The following is a 23405-nucleotide window of genomic DNA, read 5'->3' on the forward strand; positions in this document are numbered from 1 at the left end:
TGAATGAAAATTTATTACATTAACACATGCAATCAAAGCAATGGAAAAAGGGGAAGACCCCTAGGCAGAAATGGTCTCAGTCACCTAGTTCGCCCCCCAATCTTCAATGCATATAACCGCTTCCTAACCTCATTTTTCTAACTCAAAAACATCTTCCGATGGGCAGTGGAATCAGCCAAGGTCACAGCTACTGAGACCGCTATTTTATCGGGCAAGCCTTCTATTTTTTCTAAGACTTCGTTTGCCTTTCCCACCGAATAAGGGTTATCATCCAAGTAAGTTGGGGGAAGAGCAGCAGCAGCAGGTAGGGGAGGTGGGGCATCTACTCTCTTGGACGTGCTCCGATCAGAAGCAAATTAGACATCCATCCAAGATATTGCATTGTTGTAGGAAGTATGATTTCGACCACGCGGGAGGTCGCCGTCTTGATCTCTGACGGATGAAGATTCCAGCGTCTTCCTTTTCCCTTTGCCTTTTGAATGTTTGGCATTCGATTTCCCAATTGACTGCATAGGCAGGTTCATATCATCAATCAAGTCCACCTGCTCCGGGCCCTGTCCACCCATATTGCCTGGTGATTGACTTTGCCTCGCTTTTATCTCAACATTGATGTCAACCGGAGGTTGGTTTGAATCCCTTGCATATCCCCCTTGGGCATCCATTTTGACAAACACCTCGGACAAAATGTAGAAGGCACGGCGGTCATTGTTGTGATAATTCTCGAATGATGGATTCTCCTACACATTTAACACCAAAAAGAACATAAGATGTAGGTGCAAAAAAATCAGGACTAATCTAAAAGTATGGCAGTGAAACAATAGAAAAAAAATAATGTATCCACCTTAATCACAGCTTGTCATTTGCTTTCGTCCATGGTTATAGTCTGCAGGAGGGGATCCCAGCCGGCCCTAGTGACCCTCAATCGCATGCAATTGTATTCCTGCGCTAAGAATAATACTTTGCCTTAATTTGAGATGGGTCAAAGTGGCATCATTTTTTAGCAAATTTATCAACTATTGCAGGGAAGACCTCACTCTTTAGGTTGCCCTTGTTCATTCTATTAGCTCGTTTAAATTCCACCAAGTACTCCGCAAATTCAAGTTCTCTCTCCATTGGAAATTGAGCTCGACCTTGCCTTGATGAAATAGCTTTACTTGCCATTTGTTTTTTTATCTTTATATACGGAATATGCATTAGCGCAAGTTGGCCATAAAGCATGCAAAAGGAAGACATGCATCTATTTTCACATCATATATAGCAATTTTGGAACAACAGGTGAAGCACATGGGTAATTTCAACCAATAAACAGCACACGAGGTTGGAAAAACAGTAACACTTAATGTATACCTTGAAGTAATTGGTAATGCAAAGTTGTAAGTCGTTCTCTCCACAGTCGGACCAGCAAGCACTCACAGGATCAGGAAGTACGAGTTTGCCGACTGTGAAAAAAAGTAGTGTAATTAGCCCTTACTTGTTTAACAGTCCAACATGCAGCTCCAAAACACTGAAATTTCCTAATACAAATCTCTAGAAATGGATCTAGTGTGTGGCAGTATAAACCTGTTAACAAAAGAAAGTATGCCTGTATCTCAAATTGTAGAGGCTATAGCTTAATTATTTGTTTCTATAATAAAGCAGAAAAGTACGCTAAATTGCCTAATGGAATTCCACATTCAAAATATTAAAAAGCAAATATACAATTTCAACTAATTACGCTAACCCTATCTTTCTCGAATCAAAACACAACAAAAAGAATGCCATTACTCTTGGATTAATTTAAGCAAAGCAAAATTAATAGACCAAATTCAATTCAGGAATGAAAATAAAATAAGAGCAACCGATGCAAACCAGTGAATCTCATATATTCGTCCAACATTGAGCTCTTTCCAACCAAGTATATGACTAACAACATTGAGCTCTCGTATCATATGACAACCAACCAAGTATATAGGTTTATTTAGCTCTTTCCAAGATCAATAGAATAAGTTACAAACTTACCCTTTTACCAGCGAGCCATTGCTAATTCAATCTGACAATCATGTCATGTTTGCACAAAAAGCTAACAGATTGCATTTTCTAATTCTCATTTAAAGACAAAAATAGAAGCCTCAAGCCAATACCCTTATAACAAGACAAGAAGAATGGCATGCCAATAATTCTCAATACTAAACGGATAGCATTCTAGTAATAGCATTCCAGTAATCTGGCAAAGTGATAGCTCACCAACAAGACATACCTTTGCCTACTCCCTCAACTACAACCTAATATTCTCTATTTTTCACCAAAATGGATAAATCAACATCTTTCCAACAATTAAAAACAAAAGAACTTTAAATATCTTGTATATCAGTCAAAATCAAAATTTTTGGTGCACAAGAAGATAAATTTGAAGGGGGAACATATTTGCGGATTTTCCCAGAATAAAAAGGTGAGCTTTTTTAAAAAAAAAAACTACATAAAAATATCATGTTTGCACTCATTTAACTAGTAAACGAAGATTCGAATTTCATAAAGAAAAAGCTCTTCCATTTAAATGCAGTCACAGAACTAATGAAAACTCATTCCTAGGATCGGAGCAAAAAAAGCTAAAAAAGGGATTTAATGCCTCCAATATTGTTGAGGGGAACCTAATATAGGTTGACTGATCAGCCATTGCCGGGAAATACATTTAGCTGCCGCGTCCAAAAAAAAAAGAAAAAAACAAAGCAGCCGAGCTCAATTAACCGAAGAATGGAGGAGGTACTGCATCTAAAAGTGGAGGAGTTTTGTAGCAGCAACTACGTGGGAAGCTGTTGCAGGTGAACCGTGGTGCAGGACACGACTCTGCACCACTGTAAACTATACCTGGCAATTGGGCGGGTTGGGCAGGTTGATGTTGGATTTTTATTTAAATGGGTTACACCCAACATACTCAACTTTAGATTAGGTTAATTTTGGGTTGGGTCATTTTGGGTTATCTCAAACTCATGACCCAAATACGACCCAATATATTAAATAATAGATTTTGATACATAAAATCTCTCAAATATATTTTCACATACAAAAAAAAATACACACATAAATACATTTTCACACACTAAAACACTCACAGATACAAACACACGCTCACTTTTTAAGTTCTTTTGAAATACGTTATTTTTACACATATAAATACACTAAAATACACACTAATATACTTTCACAAATACACACACATACTAACTGTTTAAACTATTTGGACCCAATCACACTTTAAAGAAAGTAATTAACTAAAATTTTGACCCAAAAAATAAACACAAAAGAATCATGCATGATAACACATCTAAGCCGTTGTAAAATGCAAAAAATAAAGTAATTCATTAGACTAGAGTTTTCCAATTTTCAATTCCTTGGGTACATATGTATTGCAGGTGTATTGCTGAAAACTTAGGATATAAAGTACTTAGTACTACAACAAAACTTGGATCACAAGAACTGTGTAATGCATGGTCAGCCAGCAGCTATGCATAAAGCAGCCATGTAATAAGCTTTAATAATTTTCTGTTGCACGGGAAAATTTGCTGTCAAATCTGGGCTGTAGGCCATTTTCCAGCCTCCTCTTATGCTCTGCGCCTCTGCCCTTGCTATACAAAGTGTTCTCGGAGCTACAGATGCCACCTTTACGGCTGGCCATCAGCCGTTGCACGAACTAGAGAAGACAATAGTATAAGAACAAGTTTTACATCTCTGTCAAATGAAAGTGGAAGTCATCATCATCAGGAACTTAGTCAATAGATATTCTTAAAATATGACCAATACACATGAAAGCACAGGATGTTGCTATCGCACATTGTTTAGCAACTGGTACTAAACAATAATCGCATTTTCAATTATCATCAATCTCAAAGGACGCAACTAAAGCTAGGCATCAACAATCCTTTGACTAAAGCAATAACAAGTATTCTAATATATCGAGTTCACATGACATACTTACTAAGTATCAACATTTGAAGATGCATCTTATTCAGCAATAAATCTACTAATATCAATTCCAAGATCTTGCTCCTCATCTTCTTGCTCAACTTCAAAATCTTTATCAACACTATCTGAAAATTTAGTAGATTTAATCAACCAATAAAGAAAATAATTAAAGAGATCCTAAGCTATTGAAAATTAATAGCCAATGCAACTAATTATCTAATTTACCTTCACTATTATACAACAAATCTCGACAACATAATAGTGCCTCCACATTATCTAGCAACATAGAAGTTCGAAATTTTTCAAGAATTCTCCCACCATGACTAAAAGCAGACTTAGATGCTACAGTGGTAATAGGAATACTTAAGATATCTCTAACCATAAATGAGAGCTCGAGATATCTAATTCTACTCTTCTTCCAATAAGCCAAAACATTCAAATCTGGTTATTGTTTACGATCTACTAGTCGCTCCTCAAGATACAACTCCAACTCAGATTTGTTACCATTAGCCCCTTGTTGAGATTGGTACATGTCAAAACCCTGCAAATATCATAAATATTGAACGTTTAAGGTTATATAAATTGAAACCAAATACAAAAACATATGAATCAATTTTACTCACATCCATGAGATCTCTAGTGTGTCCATCATCACTATTAAAAGTACCCTCCATTGGTGCAGCAGTGATAGCAGCATTGTTCTTAGAGTACTCTTCGAACAAACGAAACAACTTTTGTTTAATATTAAGAACCTTTTCATCCCGTGATTGAGCATCCAACACAAAAAAGAAATATTTCACAAATTGGAGTTTGTAACGAGGATCCAAAATAATGGCAAATGATAAAATAACACTATAGCAGTCTCAATACTTTTGAAATTTGATCTTCATATTATAAGCCATTTCACTAATTAAAACATCTGGACTATTGACTTCTTTATTTAAGAGATATTGAATCTTCCAAACATTGGGAAAGTATAAATTAGTTGTGGGGTATTTACTTCCCGAGAACAATAATGTCATATCATAGAAAGGCCTAAAAAACTCTGCAATCTTTCCGACCCTATGCCATTCCTCTTCCGAAGGACACAACTTGTAGTCATCATCCACATCTTGAAGTCGAGAAAATACATGCCTAAAAAGTAAGGCTTTCTCAAGCATCAGATAGGTAGAATTCCATCTAGTTACTATATCCTGTCGTAATTTTTTATTTGTCTCCAATGACAGTTGTTTCACTAATTCGGCAAACTTTATGACCCTACTTTCTCTCCTTTCACATACTTTACACTTTCCCTAATTTTATATATTGCTTCATCAATCATGTCCAATCCAGCCTTTACAATTAAATTCAACACATGTGTACCGCAACGAACATGAAGAAATTCACTTCCACAAATGGAAGAACCATTAAATAGAAAATAATTTTGCAATAATCTAGTCACTCTATCATTGTATTTTGCATTATCTAGAGTGATGGTAAAAATCTTTTTGTCAATTTTCCATTCTTTTAGAAAATTAATCAGCTTCTCAGATAAATTTGGACCATTATGAGGAGGGGTACATGACGAAACACAACTATTCTCTTCTGTAAATTCCAATTCTGGTCAACATAATGTACTGTAAGTGACATGTATCCATCACTTGTGATAGAAGACCAAAGATCATGAGTCAAACAAATTCGGTCTTGTACAAGTTCAAGCTCTTTTTTGACCTTTTCTTTTTCTCTTCTATAAATCTTTAACACATCAGATTTAGCTGTATTACGCGAAATGCTTTTCACAGAAAAATTTAAAAATAAATGCAACTCCCTAATTCCAATGTGTTCGACAAATTGGAAGAGGTAGTCATGTTTAACAATTGCAATAGCCAGCTTATCACGATATATCTCATGATCAACCGTGGCTAATCCAGTAGGCTGCTCCTCATTATGAGCATGACTTACCAAATGGCGTAATAAATTAGATGTGCCGCTCACATCATCTGCTAAGTACTGCTTACCACATGTTTTGCATATAGCTTTCCGTCTACCATGCTCATCAGGCTCTAACCTATGAAAATGAGGTCAAACTGCCGAATGGGATCTCTTATGTGTCCCTATATTACTCCCATGACTGCAATCATCGACATCATCATCAAGATCACAAGCAACCGACATATCCTATCATAAAAAATAAGAAATACAAATGATGAATTATATTGTAGTATATAGCTGTGATAGATAAATTTTTTATCGACACATTAAGGCAAAGGGTAGAAAGAGCACCTATGTCAAGATTAAGACGAGGTATGTGATTCATCAGTCATGGGTATGTAATTGTACACATATACAGTGGCATTAATTGATCTAGAAAAATAAAATGAAGCAGCAAAAGGTAGATGACATCAATAAATAAGAAGGGTCGTAAACTACTAGAAAGAACTAGAAGGGTAAGTCTCAATTTATAACTATCTCCTACAGCCTTTTCATTTCAGTTGTTGTCAAGCATTTCCTTGCCCAAATAGTAAATAACTTGGTACCAGTAACTGGCTGGCTAATTCTTTAATTCATCTTCCAAGGCCGTGTAGATGAATTGCTCCAGCAAGAAAATCTAATAGCAGTCCTTTAGGATATAGGATTGCCCTTAAAGTTTGATTTGTGACACCATGCAGAACCCATTTTACCAAACTAGCAGTGCTCTACAACAAAGGCACAAACTTTGTTCTGGGTAACTAAATAGACGTGCAAACACTATACATGGTGCATGCCTGCCCTTACATTTCCAGGAAAGCGATAAACTTCAACGGATCAGCCAATAGGTACCAACACAAGACTCCATATGTCTTTGTTCTTATGGTTGAAATTATGACTTCATCTATCAAGCTTCTTCCTATGCCGTCCTCAAGTGCGTCGAAAAAATTTTGCAAGCTAGCTACATCACCGATAAGAGATTTTGAGAAATAATGGCCAATTGGGGCAATATATCAAACACCAAGCGTGGTTGAATATACATCAAGGAGAGATGTGTATAACAATTAAACAAGCATATGCAATCTCTTTAATGGGAATTTCTGTAATAATACCCGAAAGTAACAGCAGTAAAATTAAGTGCCAAAAGTACAAATCAACGAGATAAGTTAACCTTCAAAAGTTCAGAATCTGGACACAAGTATGAACTTGGAGTTTGCACAGAGAAAGGGCATAATAGAATTGCTGATCAAATCAGTTACTAACCATCATACCTCCAAAGTTGCAGTGCTCTTGATATAAAGTTCTATTTTTCTTGAAGAAGTTATGTTGCTCTTGACATTAGAAGTCCCTTACAAGACCGACTTTCTTGTTTCAAGAAGTCCTGTAAAATGACTATGAACAACACCTGTGGCCTTGGCATTTGCGGTAGCTACTGTACTTTTTGCATTCTTGTACAATGTATTTAAGTTGGGTAATGGGTACTCAACACAAATATCCAACCCGCTCAAAATATATCTGAATTTTTATTACCCAACCCAAAATTGACCCAACACCCAAATTACCCAACCCAACCTCTGAAATTAGTGGGTGGGTTGTTGGGTTTTGGGCATAATTGCCGGGTCTACCGTAACTTGCCGGACTGTGAGTTGCTTCCAAAATGCTGAACATTCGGTGGACTGCACTGGATCGGTTGTTCACTGCTACGGAAGTAGAGGTCTGACCAACTTCAACTGCCGTTTCTTTTTTGGTTTATCAGCTTCCGACGAGCAAGAGCACCACGCGGGAGGTCCGGAGGTACAACAACTAAGGCAGCTTGCCTTCTGTGCAATGAAGACAAATGGAGAGCTCTTCTTGTTTTGCTGGTCGTATGCTGAGGCAAAAAAATAGCACAAACGACGTCGTCTTGTCCCTTTCTGCCGAAAGTTTTTTGCAAGTTTTTGACCCCAAAATGACGTCGTTTCATTTAAGTTTTAGACATGACCGAAAGTTTTTTGCAAGTTTTTTGGGGTTCTTGTAGCAAAAGTTGTTAAAAAACTAGTAGCATACAACCTTGCAAAAAAACTGAGGTTCCAAAACAGGGCCCATGTTTGCTCCCAGAAATCAAAATCAGGCACCACTTGTGCAAGAGGAAGATGCAAATAAGGAAAATTAGGTTAGCGTGTTACTGCTGCCTGCTGTACCGTAATGGATAGGCATGTCAATGGGTAGGTTTTGGATTGGATCCCTTTGATCCAAATCCAAACCCATTTAATTTAGTTAGACTCAGACCCAAATCCAGACTCTTTTGAGTCTGAAAAAGTAAGTCCATACCCAAACCCTTATGGATCTGGGCATCCATGGGTATTTTCTGAAAATACTAAAGTAAAAATGTATTGAAAATATATAGAGTTCATAAATAATAGAAATAGCATCCAATTTTCGTTTTCAAATAATAAAATTAACATTCAACAAATTGAATGCAATATTTTGAATTCAAAGAAAAAATTATTATTGACTACTTCTATATATTTTTAAAGATTCAGCTGCATCCACATCAATATTTCATTTGTTTGTCTTTACCTTTTCTCCTTTTCTTGAAAAATTTTGTACCAGTTACAATGACAACTAGGATTAGTTTTTAAAACGAAAACAACCATAACGTATATAAATAATTAGTCTTATTAAAAAATGTAATTTTGTACCTCTTTTCCTTATTTAAATCTCAATGTTGGCAGATGTCTCGCAATCCAGTACTAAAATAGTAAATGAGATAAAAATCATTTGATTAAGGACTGATGACAAATAAATAATAGAATAAGAAGATTTATAAACACTTACTCATTTTTTCTTTGATTCAATTCAATCATCAGTAGTCACTAATGTTTCAACCACATCTATAAGCAATTTGGTATGCATGTCATCAATCACCTAACCACCAATACTAAATGCAGATTTTGATGCCATAAAATCTTATTACATTCGATCCAATAACCATAAAATATTATTTTATTTTATAAATTTACTAATATATATATTATTTAATTAAATATATATGGGTCTGGCTAAGGTCTGGTATGAATCAGGATTTGGATATGAATTCTACAAAATCAGACCCTACCCAGACTCTCTCATAGGGTCTGGGTTTGGGTATGGTCTGGATTTGAGAAATTAAATCAAAATCCTACCCAAATATATTGGATCTGGATTGGATTTGGATAAGATCCGACCCATTGACATGCCTAGTAATGGATGCAATAAGGGACACCATGTTCTCAGTCTTGATGCAACAAGGAAGATATTCTTGAGAGTTCCAGAATGATCCCCTCAATTTCACCATGTTTCAGGCCACTCCGACCACTTAATCGGTGCCAATTCGGGCAAATTACAATTTCCGCAGGAGATTCCGTCTCAACAAAATATGGGCACGGCTTTTGATCAGGACTCCCTAATCGTTAAAAAATGCGGATCCCAATAGGATCAATAATAGGGTCAGGGCTCTTGTCAGAACCAACTATGTAATTACGGTGTCATAAATCCGATTAATCTAGAATTAGCGTGTAATTCCTTGTCACGTGTCTGGATTAACTGCATGGAAGCAAATTTCGAATTTGTACGCATTCTATTCCAAGATGAAATCGATTAACGTATTTTTATTTTGATATTGCATATTGATTACACATGACACTGCTGCATTAAATCCCTACTTATGTACAAATACGTAGCTACTACGCCGCATCCTACATTGCACACCTACGTATTTCATACGTGTGTGAGATCCACTTCTTCCACCAAAGTATGTCCACATGTTAGCATCGGGTTCAACTACTCCCAGAAGTGCACGAATCCTCTGTATCATCCCCTAACTCCGTTAGGGTCCCCTTCATCTCCTCGACTGTCCTAAACAGTCGGTCTAATTCTGCGATGAATCAAACACTTCCTATGCAAAGAGCAAAGTACATTCCCAAGAACACGACATGCTTCATGCCGCAGTCCTTCATGGCCCTTAAAAATCCTGCCATGTCCCTCATATTTGTCATTTCTTCTGATGTCGCACTCGCACTCCTGCACGAAGCCACTTATATCGTTCAAAATGCAGCGTATCGACCAATCTTCTAGAAAACGGGTGTGTTGCACAAGGAAGGCTGAAAGTTTGGATTTAATAATTTGATGCATATGATCTCAAACTTGGTCACAAGTATTTGATGTAAAATTGATAACTGGAATGTTAGTCTATGATTGCTAACAACATAGTGATATTTTATTATAACTTTTTGTAACAAAATTAATATAAAAGACTGAAATAAACTGCACTAAGAAATTTAAACAGCCCCTAGTGGAAATGATGTTGAATATACAGCAGAAAAAAAAAGCTTTTTGTGATCAAAGAACAATTTCTTGATCATGATATAAGTAAGAATAAAAACCATGAAGATTGTTCATAAATTTAGAAATTTTAAGATGCATATTTATAAACTTCATGAACCATTTTGATCTGGGCTTAAATTTTTAACAGTAGGATGGTATTAGCCCTTAAAAATAAGAAAATTATATTTTGGTGAATCTAAATAAACTTGTTCACCTATTCTTATTGCTTACATTCTTTTTATTGTTTTACATTATTAAATCATATTTGTAGAATTTTCATTGCTGGGAAACAAACAAGAGAGTCTGGAAGTCCCTGTTGATCCTATATTAATTTTTTTTTTACTTATGGCTATCCTTTTCTTCTTTCTAGGTGTATCCTTATATTTAATGTTTTTAAACCCGGACCCAAGAGTGATTTGAAAAATCTTTCTGTTCACGGTTCAATCGGTCGACTCTGGTTCAAAGGTTTAATAATTTTTTATTCATTTTAGCATTAAGAATTTTGAATAAAAATAAAATATTTATTTTAGAAAATAAATACTTAATAACAATCGATTGAACCTCCCGATTTTTATCGGTTCAACCGATTCTTGACCGGTTTTGATCAGTTCAATTAATTCTTTGATTTTTTAATTGAACTGGATTGGAACATGACCAATTTGTGATTCAACGGGTCGAATCGGTCGGTCCGATCCGATTTTCAAAACATTGCTCATATTGGTTTCATGTAGATAGCTTTCAAATTAAGTCTAAATTTATCCTGAATGAAATCTAAACCTTTATTTCAACAAATATTTTAGATTTTTTTTATATATTTTTTTTAAATAAAAGGTGTTGAATTTAGAATTTTTTACTTATAATTTCCCTTCCGGCCAACAAATATTTTAGTTATTAATACGTTTACATCTGGCCTTCTCCTTTTTTGGGAGATTTCTGAAATTATCCCTAAAAGATTCTTCCAAAATGAACAGGGTAAAGTTTGTCTTCCAAAGTGTCCTATACGCATGTTTAATTTCCCAACCAGTCCACTCTCCTCCGTCAACACTCCATCTTTGGAAGTCTTCTTTAAAGAAAATGGCATTCTTTTTCTTTCCATTGAATGATTTCTCACTGAAGATATAAACAAGGGAAGCAGATAAAATTTCACTACAAGCATAAATGGCGCATGCCGATGGATTGACTCTTGAATCAATCAGAAACAGTTTGATTAGGCAAGAAGATACAATCATTTTCAGCCTGATTGAGAGAGCAAAATATCCGATTATTCCTCAGTTATATGATAGCAGATGCTCCGTTCTTCCTGGGATCTCTGGATCCTTGCTTGAGAACATCGTTCGAGAAACAGAAGCCATCCAGGCAAAGGTTAAAAATAATCTTTCCTTGGGCTTTTTCTTTTTTCTTTTTTTTTTGTTCTTTTTTGGGTAAAGATTTGATTTTTTTTTAATGCTACACCAACCATGAAAGTAATTTACTACAAACGCTTTTCGATTCTTGAATGAAATTTGGATTTTTGTTGTTGGGTGATTGATGATAATGATCTTGATAAAGATATGACAGAGAAATATTCTTTACTTATTAAAATAATTAGATAATTGATAGAAACTATTTGGAATTGTATTTGCAGAAAAGGAATGCTCAATATAAAAAATTTAAACTACATTTTTGTAATATTTTATTTTTGTGTATTCCTAAGAAGTTTGAGTTTGGAAACAGATCCTGTTATCTAACAATGGTGTCTCACCTACCTTATTGTTGTTGACTTGAACTTGTATTGGAAGTGTATGATATGTGGCAAAGAATCAGTTACCTTTGCTTAAGCCCTTAGGTTGCATTTGTTACAAGAACTGATCAATAACTGATTATAAATGCATACAAATAACTGAATGTTGATCCATAAGTTGACAACGCTCAAAGCGAACCACTTGTATCCTGCCAGCATTGCAAACTAGCTTTAGAACTTATGAATTACTGAATCTCAATGCTCAACCTGGCCGAATCAGCAATGCGAACTTTTGGAAAGTATGTTTCATAGAAGAGTATTGGTTTTCTCTACAGCTCTAAGAAATATATTTCTTTTGTCTTGTCTTGCCAACTTCTCTTGGAATTCCCAGTTGGTTCCTAAACGAAAGTAAGTTTGAGACAGAATGGTTGGTGAATGATGAATAAATTATCTGCTAAAAAGTTTCTTGCATATGGACTTAGAGAAGTTAAATCTGATTTTTGCTCATGGCACCTACAGTTTTCCTCTCATAATTTTGCAGTATGGTAGATATCAATTCCCAGAAGAACATTCTTTCTTCCCAGATAACTTACCAGACTCTTTGGTTCCGCCTAACAGCTATCCACAGGTAAATTTGGATATGAAATACTGGCTGTTAATATATAAGCATCTCAAATAACTAGATTTCAACGTTTCCGTTTGCCCATGCCAATTCAAATTGCAGGTTTTACATCCTGCAGCAGCTTCTATTAACATAAATAAGACGATATGGGATATGTATATCAACAAATTGCTTCCACTTATTGCATCTGAGGGCAATTATGAAAACTATACATGTGTTGCAGCCTCTGATCTTGAGTGTTTGCAGGTAAATCTGGATATCTTTTATCCCTACCTAGCATACAGTAGTAGTATTTGAGAACCAGTAATGCTGGAATTAGCTTCTGTAATGGGTGAACAATGATTTTTAACCATGTTTTTGTTAAATTGATGAATGCTTATTATGCCCTTCATTCCATGAGAACTGGAGCCAAAGAACCAGGTTTCGTTCTTGCAGGACTCTTTTGGCTGTAAGACTACTTCTGAAACCATTTAATGCTAAGTCTTTTATTCTAGGCACTCTCTAGAAGGATTCACTATGGAAAATTTGTTGCTGAGGTAAAATTCAAGGATGCTTCTGAAGAATATTCACCTGCAATTCAAGCCAAGGTAATTCAGCATACTAGTCCATTTGAACATTTACAGCAAAAAATGATCCATTTGAACATTTAGAGCAGAAAATGGCAAAGAATTGTATCATTTCTTTTCGGTCCTAAATGTAGGAGCTTTTCCACTTAACTCTTCTGCTACAATTCATCTGGTTGTTTGAGGAATAATATATTTCTGATTCCAAGTGTCCAATTATGAAGTTTGAGTTGGTCCCTCTCATATCGCTATCACCACTCAATTCGATTCAATCTTCTGACTTAACGACATTGAATCCACAGTACTTGGAATTTATGAGATAAAATTTTGGTTCTTCCAGGATAGAGATGCTCTGATGAAGCTTTTGACATTTGAAAGTGTCGAGGAGATGGTGAAGAGGAGGGTGGAGAAGAAAGCAAAGGTGTTTGGGCAAGAAGTGAACCTCAACAATGATGCTGGCAATGGAAAGTGCAAGATTGATCCATCTGTTCTTCCTTGCCTATATGGAGAATGGGTCATGCCTCTGACCAAACATGTTGAAGTGGAATATCTTCTCCGTCGTCTAGACTGAAACCTTTTGAGACTTCCATGATCCTTTTCAGTTACATGATCTATTATGTGAGAAGGATTCACAGGGTTAAGATCAAATCATGAGTATGTGATTACTTCCGCTGATGTATAATGCAAATTGAAGCTAGTTTTTCATGACTAGCATGCTGAAATCCTTGCTTTCTTTTTTTTTTTCTTTTTTTTCATGACTAGTTTTTCTTTTTTTTTTCAGTTACAACATAGTTTGCCTGGCAGATAAAATACAGATGACAATTTGCTAAGCACAAAGGGGTACTGATTGCTTGAATTCTTGAAATTTATTTGGATTTTGTGTCAGATTATTTTTTTTCATGGTTGAGTGGGGTGCGAGGTAAGGCGAATAAATTGCATGCAACCCGGACAGATGCATAAGTTACAAGAATCACTTTTGGGGTTAATTCCACTTTGTCCCCCCAAACTTTGGACGATTATCCACTTAAGTCCCTAAACTTCAAAATGGGACACTTAAGTCCCTAAACTTATAAATACCTCCCACTTAAGTCCCAGAACTTATAAAATGGGACACTTAAAACCCTAAACCCTTATAAAATGGGACACTTTGACCACCCACGACATTCAGGATTTGTTAACAATTTTCCTTAAGTGGGAGGTACTTATAAGTTTAGGGACTTAAGTGTCCCATTTTGAAGTTTAGGGACTTAAGTGGATAATCGTCCAAAGTTTGGGGGGGCAAAGTGGAATTAACCCTCACTTTTGAGAAGAAATATATACAAATGCTATGTTTCAAGAAATATGCATGACAGACTTGACTTGGAAGGCTTGCTAATATTTTACCCCATATTCAAGGAGCTTGAAAAGTAAATTCTGTTTGTTTACTTAAATAAAAAAGAAAAGTCCTAGAGAAAGTAATGATACAAAGCACAAAATAATTTTTGCAATAATAATGTGGAGATTATTTATCAAAAAAATTTTAAATGACACTATAGCATTTTATGAAATATGATGTAATTAGTACTTTTGTATTTGGATGGGAAATTACGTGAAAATGTTTTAGTACTTTTTGTAATATTATAGATATGAGATAAAAACATAGTTGAGAAGATACGAAAATGGTTAGAAAATGTATATATGATACAATGTGTTTTTTTTTCAAACAAGCTAAATGAATAACAAGCCGAAAAAAAAAAAGAAGCAGGTTGGAGTGAATAGAGAGGAAGCTTATGAGTGGGTAGAGAGGAGGCTGATGAAGCGGAAGGAAAAAAAGACATCACATAACCGGAAGCAACGAAAGGCAGGACGAAGGAAGGGGAGGCAGAATCACGTGCAACAAGCACAATTGACAACCAATCAATTCGAGCCACGTCACCATCAAGCCAATCCCATCTCGCCACGCAGAGGACGACCACGTCCGACGACGTGGATCTCGGGCATTCACCCTTAGTCTATATGGTTAATAATAATATTAAGGGCACACCCAATGTGTATGCAGTCTAGAAATAATTATTAATTTTTATAAATATATTAGTTTTGTTTTTGCAAAATTAAATTTTATATAAATTCTTCATGAAAAAATTGCAATTTATTAGTAATTTTTTCTTTAATACAATTATAGTTAATTTGATAGTTACAATTTAAGGAAGTTATGGGAGATCATATTAGCAAATGTTATTAAGTGGTTAGGTAAACATTAATTTTTTAAAGGACAAAATTGGAAGTTCAGAAAACAACACAAAATGTTCAGTCGAATTGCCACCTCTCTCCTTTTACTATTATATATATATATATAATTTTATAAAAATTAAATTTTACATAAATTCTTCATAAAAGTTTGCAATGTATCGGTAATTTTTTCTTTAATACAGCTATAGTTAATTTGGTAATTACAATATTTCAAAGAGTTATGGGAGATTATATTAGCAAAGGTGATTAGGTGATTAGGATAATAATCAAATTTTCAAGGGTAAAATTGAAAGTTCAGAAAATGACACAAAATATTTACACCAACTGCTACCTTTCTCCATTTATTATTGCATAAATAGTTAAATAAGAAACTAATTATGCTCAAGTGCAAAATAAATTGGACACAATTTACTATTTCATGTTAATTACAATCTTATGTTAATAATTGATGACTTTATAAATAACACTAATTATATCATGAATAGCAATAATAATTATATCATGAATAGCAATAATAAAAGGTGTATGCTTTCAATTAAATAAAATTAAAAATTGAAAAACAAGAAATTACTTACATAGACGACAAAAAAATTAATAATTCACCATATGTTTTTAATTAAATAAAATTTAAAGAAACAAAACAAGAAATTACTTATGTAGAAGATAGGAACATGAATAATTCACTACTGATTGCGTAATGATCCATTATTCCTTTGATAGCATTAAAAATAAACAAAAACATGAATTATTACCATTTTTAATATATATATATATATATATATATATATATATATATATATATAGAGTATGTATAGTTTAGGAGGAAAAAGTGCCAATCGAGCAAATGATATGAAAAAAAGACGGACCATAAATTGAGTACTAATTTAATTGGTGCTTGATAACCGATGACTAAATGAACAACACTAATAATCATACCATATATAAATGATACTCATAAAAAAAGGGATGTTTTTAATTAACCAACAAAATAAAAAAACCTAACAAAATTCAAAAAGAAGAAAATAAAATTACTTGTGTACAAGGGAGGGTGAACATAAATAATTGACCACTAATTGTGTGATGATCCACCACTACTTTCTAAATAAATAAATAACCCAAATTATTACATAGGGAGTGATGATATATACACATAAATAAAAAACAATTATGTGCAAGTGTACAAAAAAATTGGATAGGATTTACTGTTTCATGTTAAAAAAAAAAAAGGAGAACCGGAAAAAAGTTGAATAGAATTGTTTATTGTGAAAAATTCCTAAGATGGGCCAAAAGTTAATAGGTATTAGTAAATTTTTCTTTGAAAAAGAAAAAAGAACGCAAACCCGGCGCCCGGGGTGTGTGTGTGTTAAAAAAGAGAAAAGGCCAAAAGAGCAAAAATACAAAAATACAAAAATATAAAAATACAAAACAAAAATAAAAAAGGAAATGAAAATAAATAAATAAATAACACAAATTATTACATAGGGAGTGATGATATATACACATAAATAAAAACAATTATGTGCAAGTGTACAAAAAAATTGGATAGGATTTACTGTTTCATGTTATAAAAAAAAAAGGAGAACCGGAAAAAAGTTGAATAGAATTGTTGATTGTGAAAAATTCCTAAGATGGGCCAAAAGTTAATAGGTATTAGTAAATTTTTCTTTGAAAAAGAAAAAAGAACGCAGACCCGGCGCCCGGGGTGTGTGTGTGTTAAAAAAGAGAAAAGGCAAAAAATACAAAAATACAAAAATACAAAAATACAAAACAAAAATAAAAAAGGAAACGAAAATAACAAAACAGCGCCCAAAAAATAAAAAATGGTACAGCCACATGACACCATTAGCCCAAGCCCGTTAGCCCATCAGCACATAGATAAACAGCCCTTTCTATCTTAAGTTAAAAGCCCATAAGCCCAATCCCATTTGCACTGACACTACTAGGGCTAGGGTTTTAGCCCTTCCATATTTCAGCGCCTTCCCTCTCCCTCCTTCGCCTTTTCTTAACCAAACCCACTCTGTCACCCGATCGCCCCCGTCCGCTCCCCACCCTCAAACCCCCGCCCCCCTCAGCCCGTGGCTGCCGGCTCCGACTGCCGTAGCAATGGTAAGATTTGCAGAACTTGGCTTCAAGTCTTTCAGTCTGGGATTTCTATTTTCTTTTAGTTTAAGATTTTGTTCAGTATGCTGATCTTATTCTGAAAAAATTTCATTTCCATGTTTATGCTCTTTTTTTTAGCATAACACAGATGTATGCTGCTAAACATTTTTTTTTCTATGTATTTCTTTGTTGTTTTTATTGGATTTTATAAGGACCTCTTTTGGGATGGGATTCTTCTTGATATATCTTATGCTGATACAGTTGGCTTTGCCTGACTGCGTGAGTTTAGATGTACAAGTCTTTTTTTATGAATTTCTTTGGTGTGTGTTTTTTGGGGTTGAAATTTAAGATTTTGCATTGGAAAATGCTAGCTGGATAAATCCTTACTCTGGAATGGGTGTCCACTTATGTGATTCCGAATAAAAAAAGTTTTCGAGTGTGTTTCTTTGATTAGGATGCTCTCAAACTTTTAGTCTGGAATAATTTGGCTTACTTAATACTGCGAATTGAATTCATATTACCAAGGGTGTTTGTTGGTTCTGACTTATGCTCTGATTACATTACTCCCAGGCTTTCGTTAAAGCCCAGAAAACAAAAGCTTACTTCAAGCGCTACCAAGTCCCGTTTAAGAGAAGGAGAGGTGTGCAAATTTTCTCTTTACTTTAACTTTTTAGAAATGCAGAGGTGGTTACATGGTTAATGAGTTCTGTTCATTTTGACTTTTTTCATTAAACTGTGTAGAGGGAAAGACGGACTACCGAGCTAGGGTGCGTCTGATCAATCAAGACAAGAACAAGTACAATACTCCGAAATATCGCTTTGTTGTGAGATTTGTATCCTTTGCTGGGTTTTCATTTCCCCTCTACTTAGTCACTAGTGGTCTTTGTTACTCTGGTGCTGCTGCACTGTCTGTGTTCGTGATTTGGGCACTAATGTTCTCTGTGGGAGTATTGGTCTTTGCATGAGTTAGCAGCAGAAGGATTATTAATCTTTCTCCTGTCTTCATGATCTGCTCCTTTTTTTTCTAAACATTTGCCAGTTAGATTAGTCAGTTGTGTTTGGTTTGTGCAAGTATGAATCTTTCATGCTGTGAAATTTGTACGGTATATAAGATTAGCACTTGGATTTCAGTCATAACTTAAACTATGTGATTAGCACCTGTTAGGATGGATATTTTGCCTGGTAGTATACCTTAACGCTGCCTGCAGACTAAGAAGGACATCACTGCTCAAATTGTTTCTGCTAGCATTGCTGGTGACCTGGTTCTTGCAGCTGCTTATTCACATGAATTGCCTCATTTTGGCCTTGAAGTGGGTCTGACCAATTATGCTGCAGGTATTTTATTATGCATTGCAATCAGTTGATTATATATTTTTTACCACACTGTCCAGTAATCATGCAATAACTGTTTTATATGGTTTATTAGCTTATGCTACTGGGCTTCTGCTTGCCCGCCGAGTTCTCAAAAAGCTTGAAATGGATGAGGAGTATGAAGGAAATGTTGAGGTAACTGGAAATGATTTTTTGGGGGGGACCTGATTGAGTTGTCTAGTGATGAAGAGGGGGTTCATTTTGGTAGAGGGTACACTTATACATTGAGCTATTTCATCTACAGGCTACAGGTGAAGATTACTCTGTTGAGCCAGGTGATAGCAGGAGACCATTCCGTGCTCTTTTGGATGTTGGTCTTCTAAGGACTACAACTGGAAATCGTGTTTTTGGTGCCTTGAAGGTATTTTAATATGTGGTAGTCTGCTCTCAAACAATCTAATATGTGGGTTTTTATGCTATTTTCCAAGTTGATTTGCCAGAGCATGCTTTTTTTTTTGTTTTGGGGAGGGGGGCAGAATATCAATATCTGGCCCATCTAAATGTGTACTGGTTCTATAGCATGGTCAGCCTAAAATTGGTGTATTAGTGGTACCAACTGATGTGAATTTGTTCTTATCTTCTTCAGCTTTCAATAGTTCTTTTCATAAAGATCTTGAAACAGCTGTTATAAAGTGTCTTTTTGTGAAGTTTAAAAGCCTCTGTAAATTTGAAATCGCTTCTCAGGATTTCTGTAGAAAAGCTAGAATCATCAAAATTTGATGAACATTTGAAATGTTACAATCAATCTGGGGCAGGAACTTGTTTACCTTCTAGAAGTCTGTTTTAAAGTGTCTTTTTGTTGAGTTTAAAATCCTCGGTAAATTTGAAATAACTTCTTGGGATTTGCAAATGGCAGCACTTGGAACTATCTTTTAGCTGTAGAAAAAGCTAGAATCATCAAAATTTGATGAACATTTCAAATGTTACAATCAATTTGGGACAGGAACTTGTTTAACTATTGGAAGTGCTTCTGTATGACCGCTGCAGTTCTTTGTCACTGTTTAATGAACTTTGTTTTGCTTGTCTAGATGAAAGTTGTCAAATTGATTATCCGTTATGTCTTTTGAGTGTTAAGCATGCTAGAAGTGGGCTCTTTTAACTGACTAAACGGTTGCGTTTGCCTTTGATAAAGGGATGTATAGATGTATTTATAAGATTCAGAATATGCGCTCATAGTGACCCCTGATGTAAGATCTATGTGGCCCTTGAAGGACTCTTTAGACTCTTGATCACTGAGGATGACGAGGGATCACAGATATTTTATATTGAGCGATCCACACTCATTATGGTTGATATTTCTTAGTTGCATATGGTGGATCTAGCTTGGGAAGTAGTAGAGACCTGTTTCTAGGTTTTAGAGTTTTGAGACGTGGTCTTGTCTGATGTTTGACCATTCATAGGAACTGAACACCCTGCACAATGGTATATCTTTTGCTGAATTGTTGGTAATCGTTTGCTTCTTCATTCTAGGGGGCATTGGATGGTGGACTAGACATTCCTCATAGCGAGAAGAGGTTTGCTGGATTTGACAAGGAGACCAAGCAACTTGATCCTGAGGTTCACCGCAAGTACATCTTTGGTGGCCATGTTGCTGCATACATGAGGGTGAGTGCAAAATTTTTTTTTGTCCTCTTCTTTTTGCTTGAAATTGATATCTTTTTTCTGCATGCACAGACTTTGGCGGAAGATGAACCTGAGAGGTATCAGTCTCATTTTAGTGAGTACCTTAAAAGGGGTCTTGAGGCAGATAACCTTGAGGAGCTGTACAAAAAAGTCCATGCTGCTATCCGTGCTGATCCTACTCCTAAGAAATCTGAGAAGGCACCTCCTAAGGAGCACAAGAGGTTAGTTTGGTGGGAGTTTTTTTTTTTTTTTCATTGTAACATGTCACTGCTATCGATAATTCTCCAAGTACTTTGTTGAAGAATGAATGAAAACTAATGGACGCATTCTTTCTACATTTTTCAGTATAAGTTTTAGATATACAACCCAACCCACCCACCCACCCCCCCCCTCTCTCTCTCTTCCCTGGCTCCTGCTGGAGGTTAAAAACTTTCATATTGTTTCTGGATCTAACATAATTCACTGGTTACTCTTTCTTGCAGGTACAACCTTAAGAAGCTAACTTATGAGGAAAGGAAGGCTAGGTTGATTGAGAGGTTGAACGCATTGAATTCGGCTGCTGGAAATGACGATGACGATGACGATGAGGAAGATGATGATGAGTGAAGAACCGGAGTAGCCTGTTGATCTCTGCTTGTGTTTTCTGTGGCACTGTTTCGTTTTTTAGATAGCAATATTCTCAATTTTGCTCGTTTAGAGGAACCAAGCTCAGACTTTCTCCAAGTATTAAATGGTAGTTTATATCTTGGTGTTTCTGCTGAAAACTAAAGTTTACAACGAAATGTTAGATTTACACTTTGGAGACTTTTCATCGTTGTTATGCAAATGCTATTCTTGTATTGGAGAGTTCTTTTTCTTCATTTTCTTTTTCACGAGGCCGCGAGTTCTGCAAACATTTCTGTGTCGACTGTGTATCATTTGGAACAATTATCACTCTTAATTGTTCTCACTTCTTTTCTCGATCCCTTCTCTTTCGCATGTGCTGTACTATCCTATCTACAGACTACATATTCAGATACCCTGGGGTAAATCTGACTCGCGGTGGGTTATCAACCTGTTTTGTAGGGCTAGAAAGGAGTTAAATTTACACGACCATCCTACAATTAAGCCTATAGACCAGGGCAAATTTAAAAAATCGATGAAAACAACTTTTAGCATTTAGCCTGCTTCACCTCATCTTTTGGAGCTTATTTATCAACCAAATCTATGTAAAACCATAAAGGAAACATGATCTTGAGAATAGCCAATACAAGAATCTCCACTCTCCAGCCATTATTTGGTTTCAAATTATTTACTTGCATTATAAATATAATTTCCAACACATCTTTTTATCTTCACAATCACATTTTTATTTCACATACATCATATCATAAAAAGTGCTACAGTAATTATTCTAAATAATATTTCAAACAATTTCCTATCCAAACACAAACTAGAATCAGGTTTATCTTATATAAAAGTAGGGTTGCATACAAGTCTAGCCGATTGCGAGCAGCTTGACTCGAGATCGAGCTGACCAAATCGAGTTCGAATTTGACAATATTTAACTCGTTAACTTGCGAGTCGACTCGATTATATATACACACACACCCATATACATATATATATTATTTTAATAGTGAAGTTATATATTCATAATATTTTATTATTTGTTAAGAAAAGTTATTATTTTATTCATTTTTTAAAAATAAAATAATTATTTTATTAACTCGAGCTTGAATCCGATTCGGCTCGAATTTGAGGTCAAGTTTGAGCTCGAATTTTATATTAAAAACTCGTCGCGCTCGAGCTTGAACTTGATAAAATTAAGTTGATCCTAGGTTCAATTAGATCTCGACTCATTTGCAGCTAATAAAAATAACGGTTAGAGTAATGGTTAGACTAATGTTAACACAAGCTGTTTTAGATATGTACCATGGGATTAAGTATAAGATAAATCAAAGACGTAACTTGAGATTTCCAATGTAGATTTATTAGCAATTACTGTACATCAAAATTTTGGCTGTCAGGTATTAACAATAGTTAGTTCACGCTTAAGTAGTCTGATATGTGCTCAACTCGCTTAGTTGTTACATTTTCATCTTATTACATGTGTAAATTTATCTTACTCACAAATTGAAATATATAACTTGCTCCATATGATGTAAACCGCATACTCATATGGTCAACAGAATCTTTTAATTCATTACGAATTTTTACTTTATATTAATCTTTACTTGATTGTAGTAGTAAAACTTTATTTAGTGTAACTAATTGGCTAAATTATAAAATTCACCATCAAAATATATGCTTTTCCGTATCTTCCCCTTCTGTTTTAGTTGAATCGATCTAATTCCTAGATTTGTGGTTATCCAATTTAATGCAATAAGCACAGCAATTGCAAATCAAATTGGATTTTGTCATTTGGGATGTATTTATTACAATAAAAGAATAAATATGCCTAGCAATTCGATCTAAAACATGTATTGTCAGACGGAAAAAAGTAAAAAATATCAAAATAACTGTACAGTACAGAATATGATCAGTGAGTGTTCTACGTATACTTATTGCAAAACGTTGCATGTGTGTGTAAAATTTATGGTTACTTGGTTGATCTGTTGAATTGGGAAAAATTAAAATCCTCATAGCTAGGGTAGATTGATCCAATTAGATGGTGAGGAGGGCAAAGTGACAAATATATTGTAGGTAACGCTAAATAACAGATTAATCCTCAAAATGAAAAGCAGTAACCCCATTCCAAAAGTGAGTTACAAAAAGCCTAAAGCACGTGCATGAGTCTGATGGATGAAGACATCTCAAAACTAAAAAACTACCAGAAATAGACCAGAAATTGACCTCAAAGGTACCAACCAGACACCTAATTATTACTCTAGTACCTTGGTCCCACATTCTCATTCCTTATTAGATTTTTGGGATAATGTCAGAAACCTCCCTTGAGGTTTCTAAC

General features: G+C 35.0%; 2 protein-coding genes across 3 annotated transcripts; both read left to right on the forward strand.

Annotated features, from left to right (window-relative positions):
• The first annotated feature begins 11160 nt into the window (after positions 1-11160).
• LOC113702764 (chorismate mutase 2-like) lies at positions 11161-14020 on the forward strand. 2 transcript variants are annotated; one of them, XR_011820050.1, is made up of 6 exons: positions 11161-11592; positions 12492-12578; positions 12675-12818; positions 13067-13159; positions 13476-13789; positions 13917-14020. XR_011820050.1 is itself a non-coding variant. In XM_027223897.2 (5 exons), exons 1-5 carry the CDS (start codon positions 11389-11391, stop codon positions 13704-13706), a joined length of 759 nt encoding a protein of 252 aa, XP_027079698.1. In that variant the 5' UTR covers positions 11161-11388; the 3' UTR covers positions 13707-14020. The 2 variants fall into 2 exon arrangements, 1 of the variants encoding a protein (XP_027079698.1); XM_027223897.2 differs by having other exon boundaries at positions 13476-14020.
• A 3273-nt stretch (positions 14021-17293) lies between these two features.
• Positions 17294-21297, forward strand: LOC113703965 (large ribosomal subunit protein uL18-like). The gene is made up of 9 exons (XM_027225518.2): positions 17294-17470; positions 18035-18104; positions 18206-18297; positions 18673-18799; positions 18891-18970; positions 19080-19196; positions 20306-20440; positions 20510-20679; positions 20941-21297. The coding sequence occupies exons 1-9, from the start codon at positions 17468-17470 to the stop codon at positions 21062-21064; spliced, it is 918 nt and encodes a 305-aa protein (XP_027081319.1). The 5' UTR covers positions 17294-17467; the 3' UTR covers positions 21065-21297.
• The last annotated feature ends 2108 nt before the right edge of the window (positions 21298-23405 follow it).

The sequence above is a fragment of the Coffea arabica genome, chromosome 8e (assembly GCF_036785885.1).
Source record: "Coffea arabica cultivar ET-39 chromosome 8e, Coffea Arabica ET-39 HiFi, whole genome shotgun sequence".
Lineage (NCBI taxonomy): Eukaryota > Viridiplantae > Streptophyta > Magnoliopsida > Gentianales > Rubiaceae > Coffea > Coffea arabica.

Bases quoted from the DNA above. Each gene is read 5' to 3' on its own strand.
- LOC113702764 (XM_027223897.2), top strand. From the start codon at position 11,389: ATGGCGCATGCCGATGGATTGACTCTTGAATCAATCAGAAACAGTTTG. The intron at 12,579-12,674 runs GTAAATTTGGAT...TTCAAATTGCAG, and splicing joins CGCCTAACAGCTATCCACAG to GTTTTACATCCTGCAGCAGC. The intron at 13,160-13,475 runs GTAATTCAGCAT...TGGTTCTTCCAG, and splicing joins CACCTGCAATTCAAGCCAAG to GATAGAGATGCTCTGATGAA.
- LOC113703965 (XM_027225518.2), top strand. The intron at 18,105-18,205 runs GTGTGCAAATTT...TAAACTGTGTAG, and splicing joins CCCGTTTAAGAGAAGGAGAG to AGGGAAAGACGGACTACCGA. The intron at 20,441-20,509 runs GTGAGTGCAAAA...CTGCATGCACAG, and splicing joins ATGTTGCTGCATACATGAGG to ACTTTGGCGGAAGATGAACC.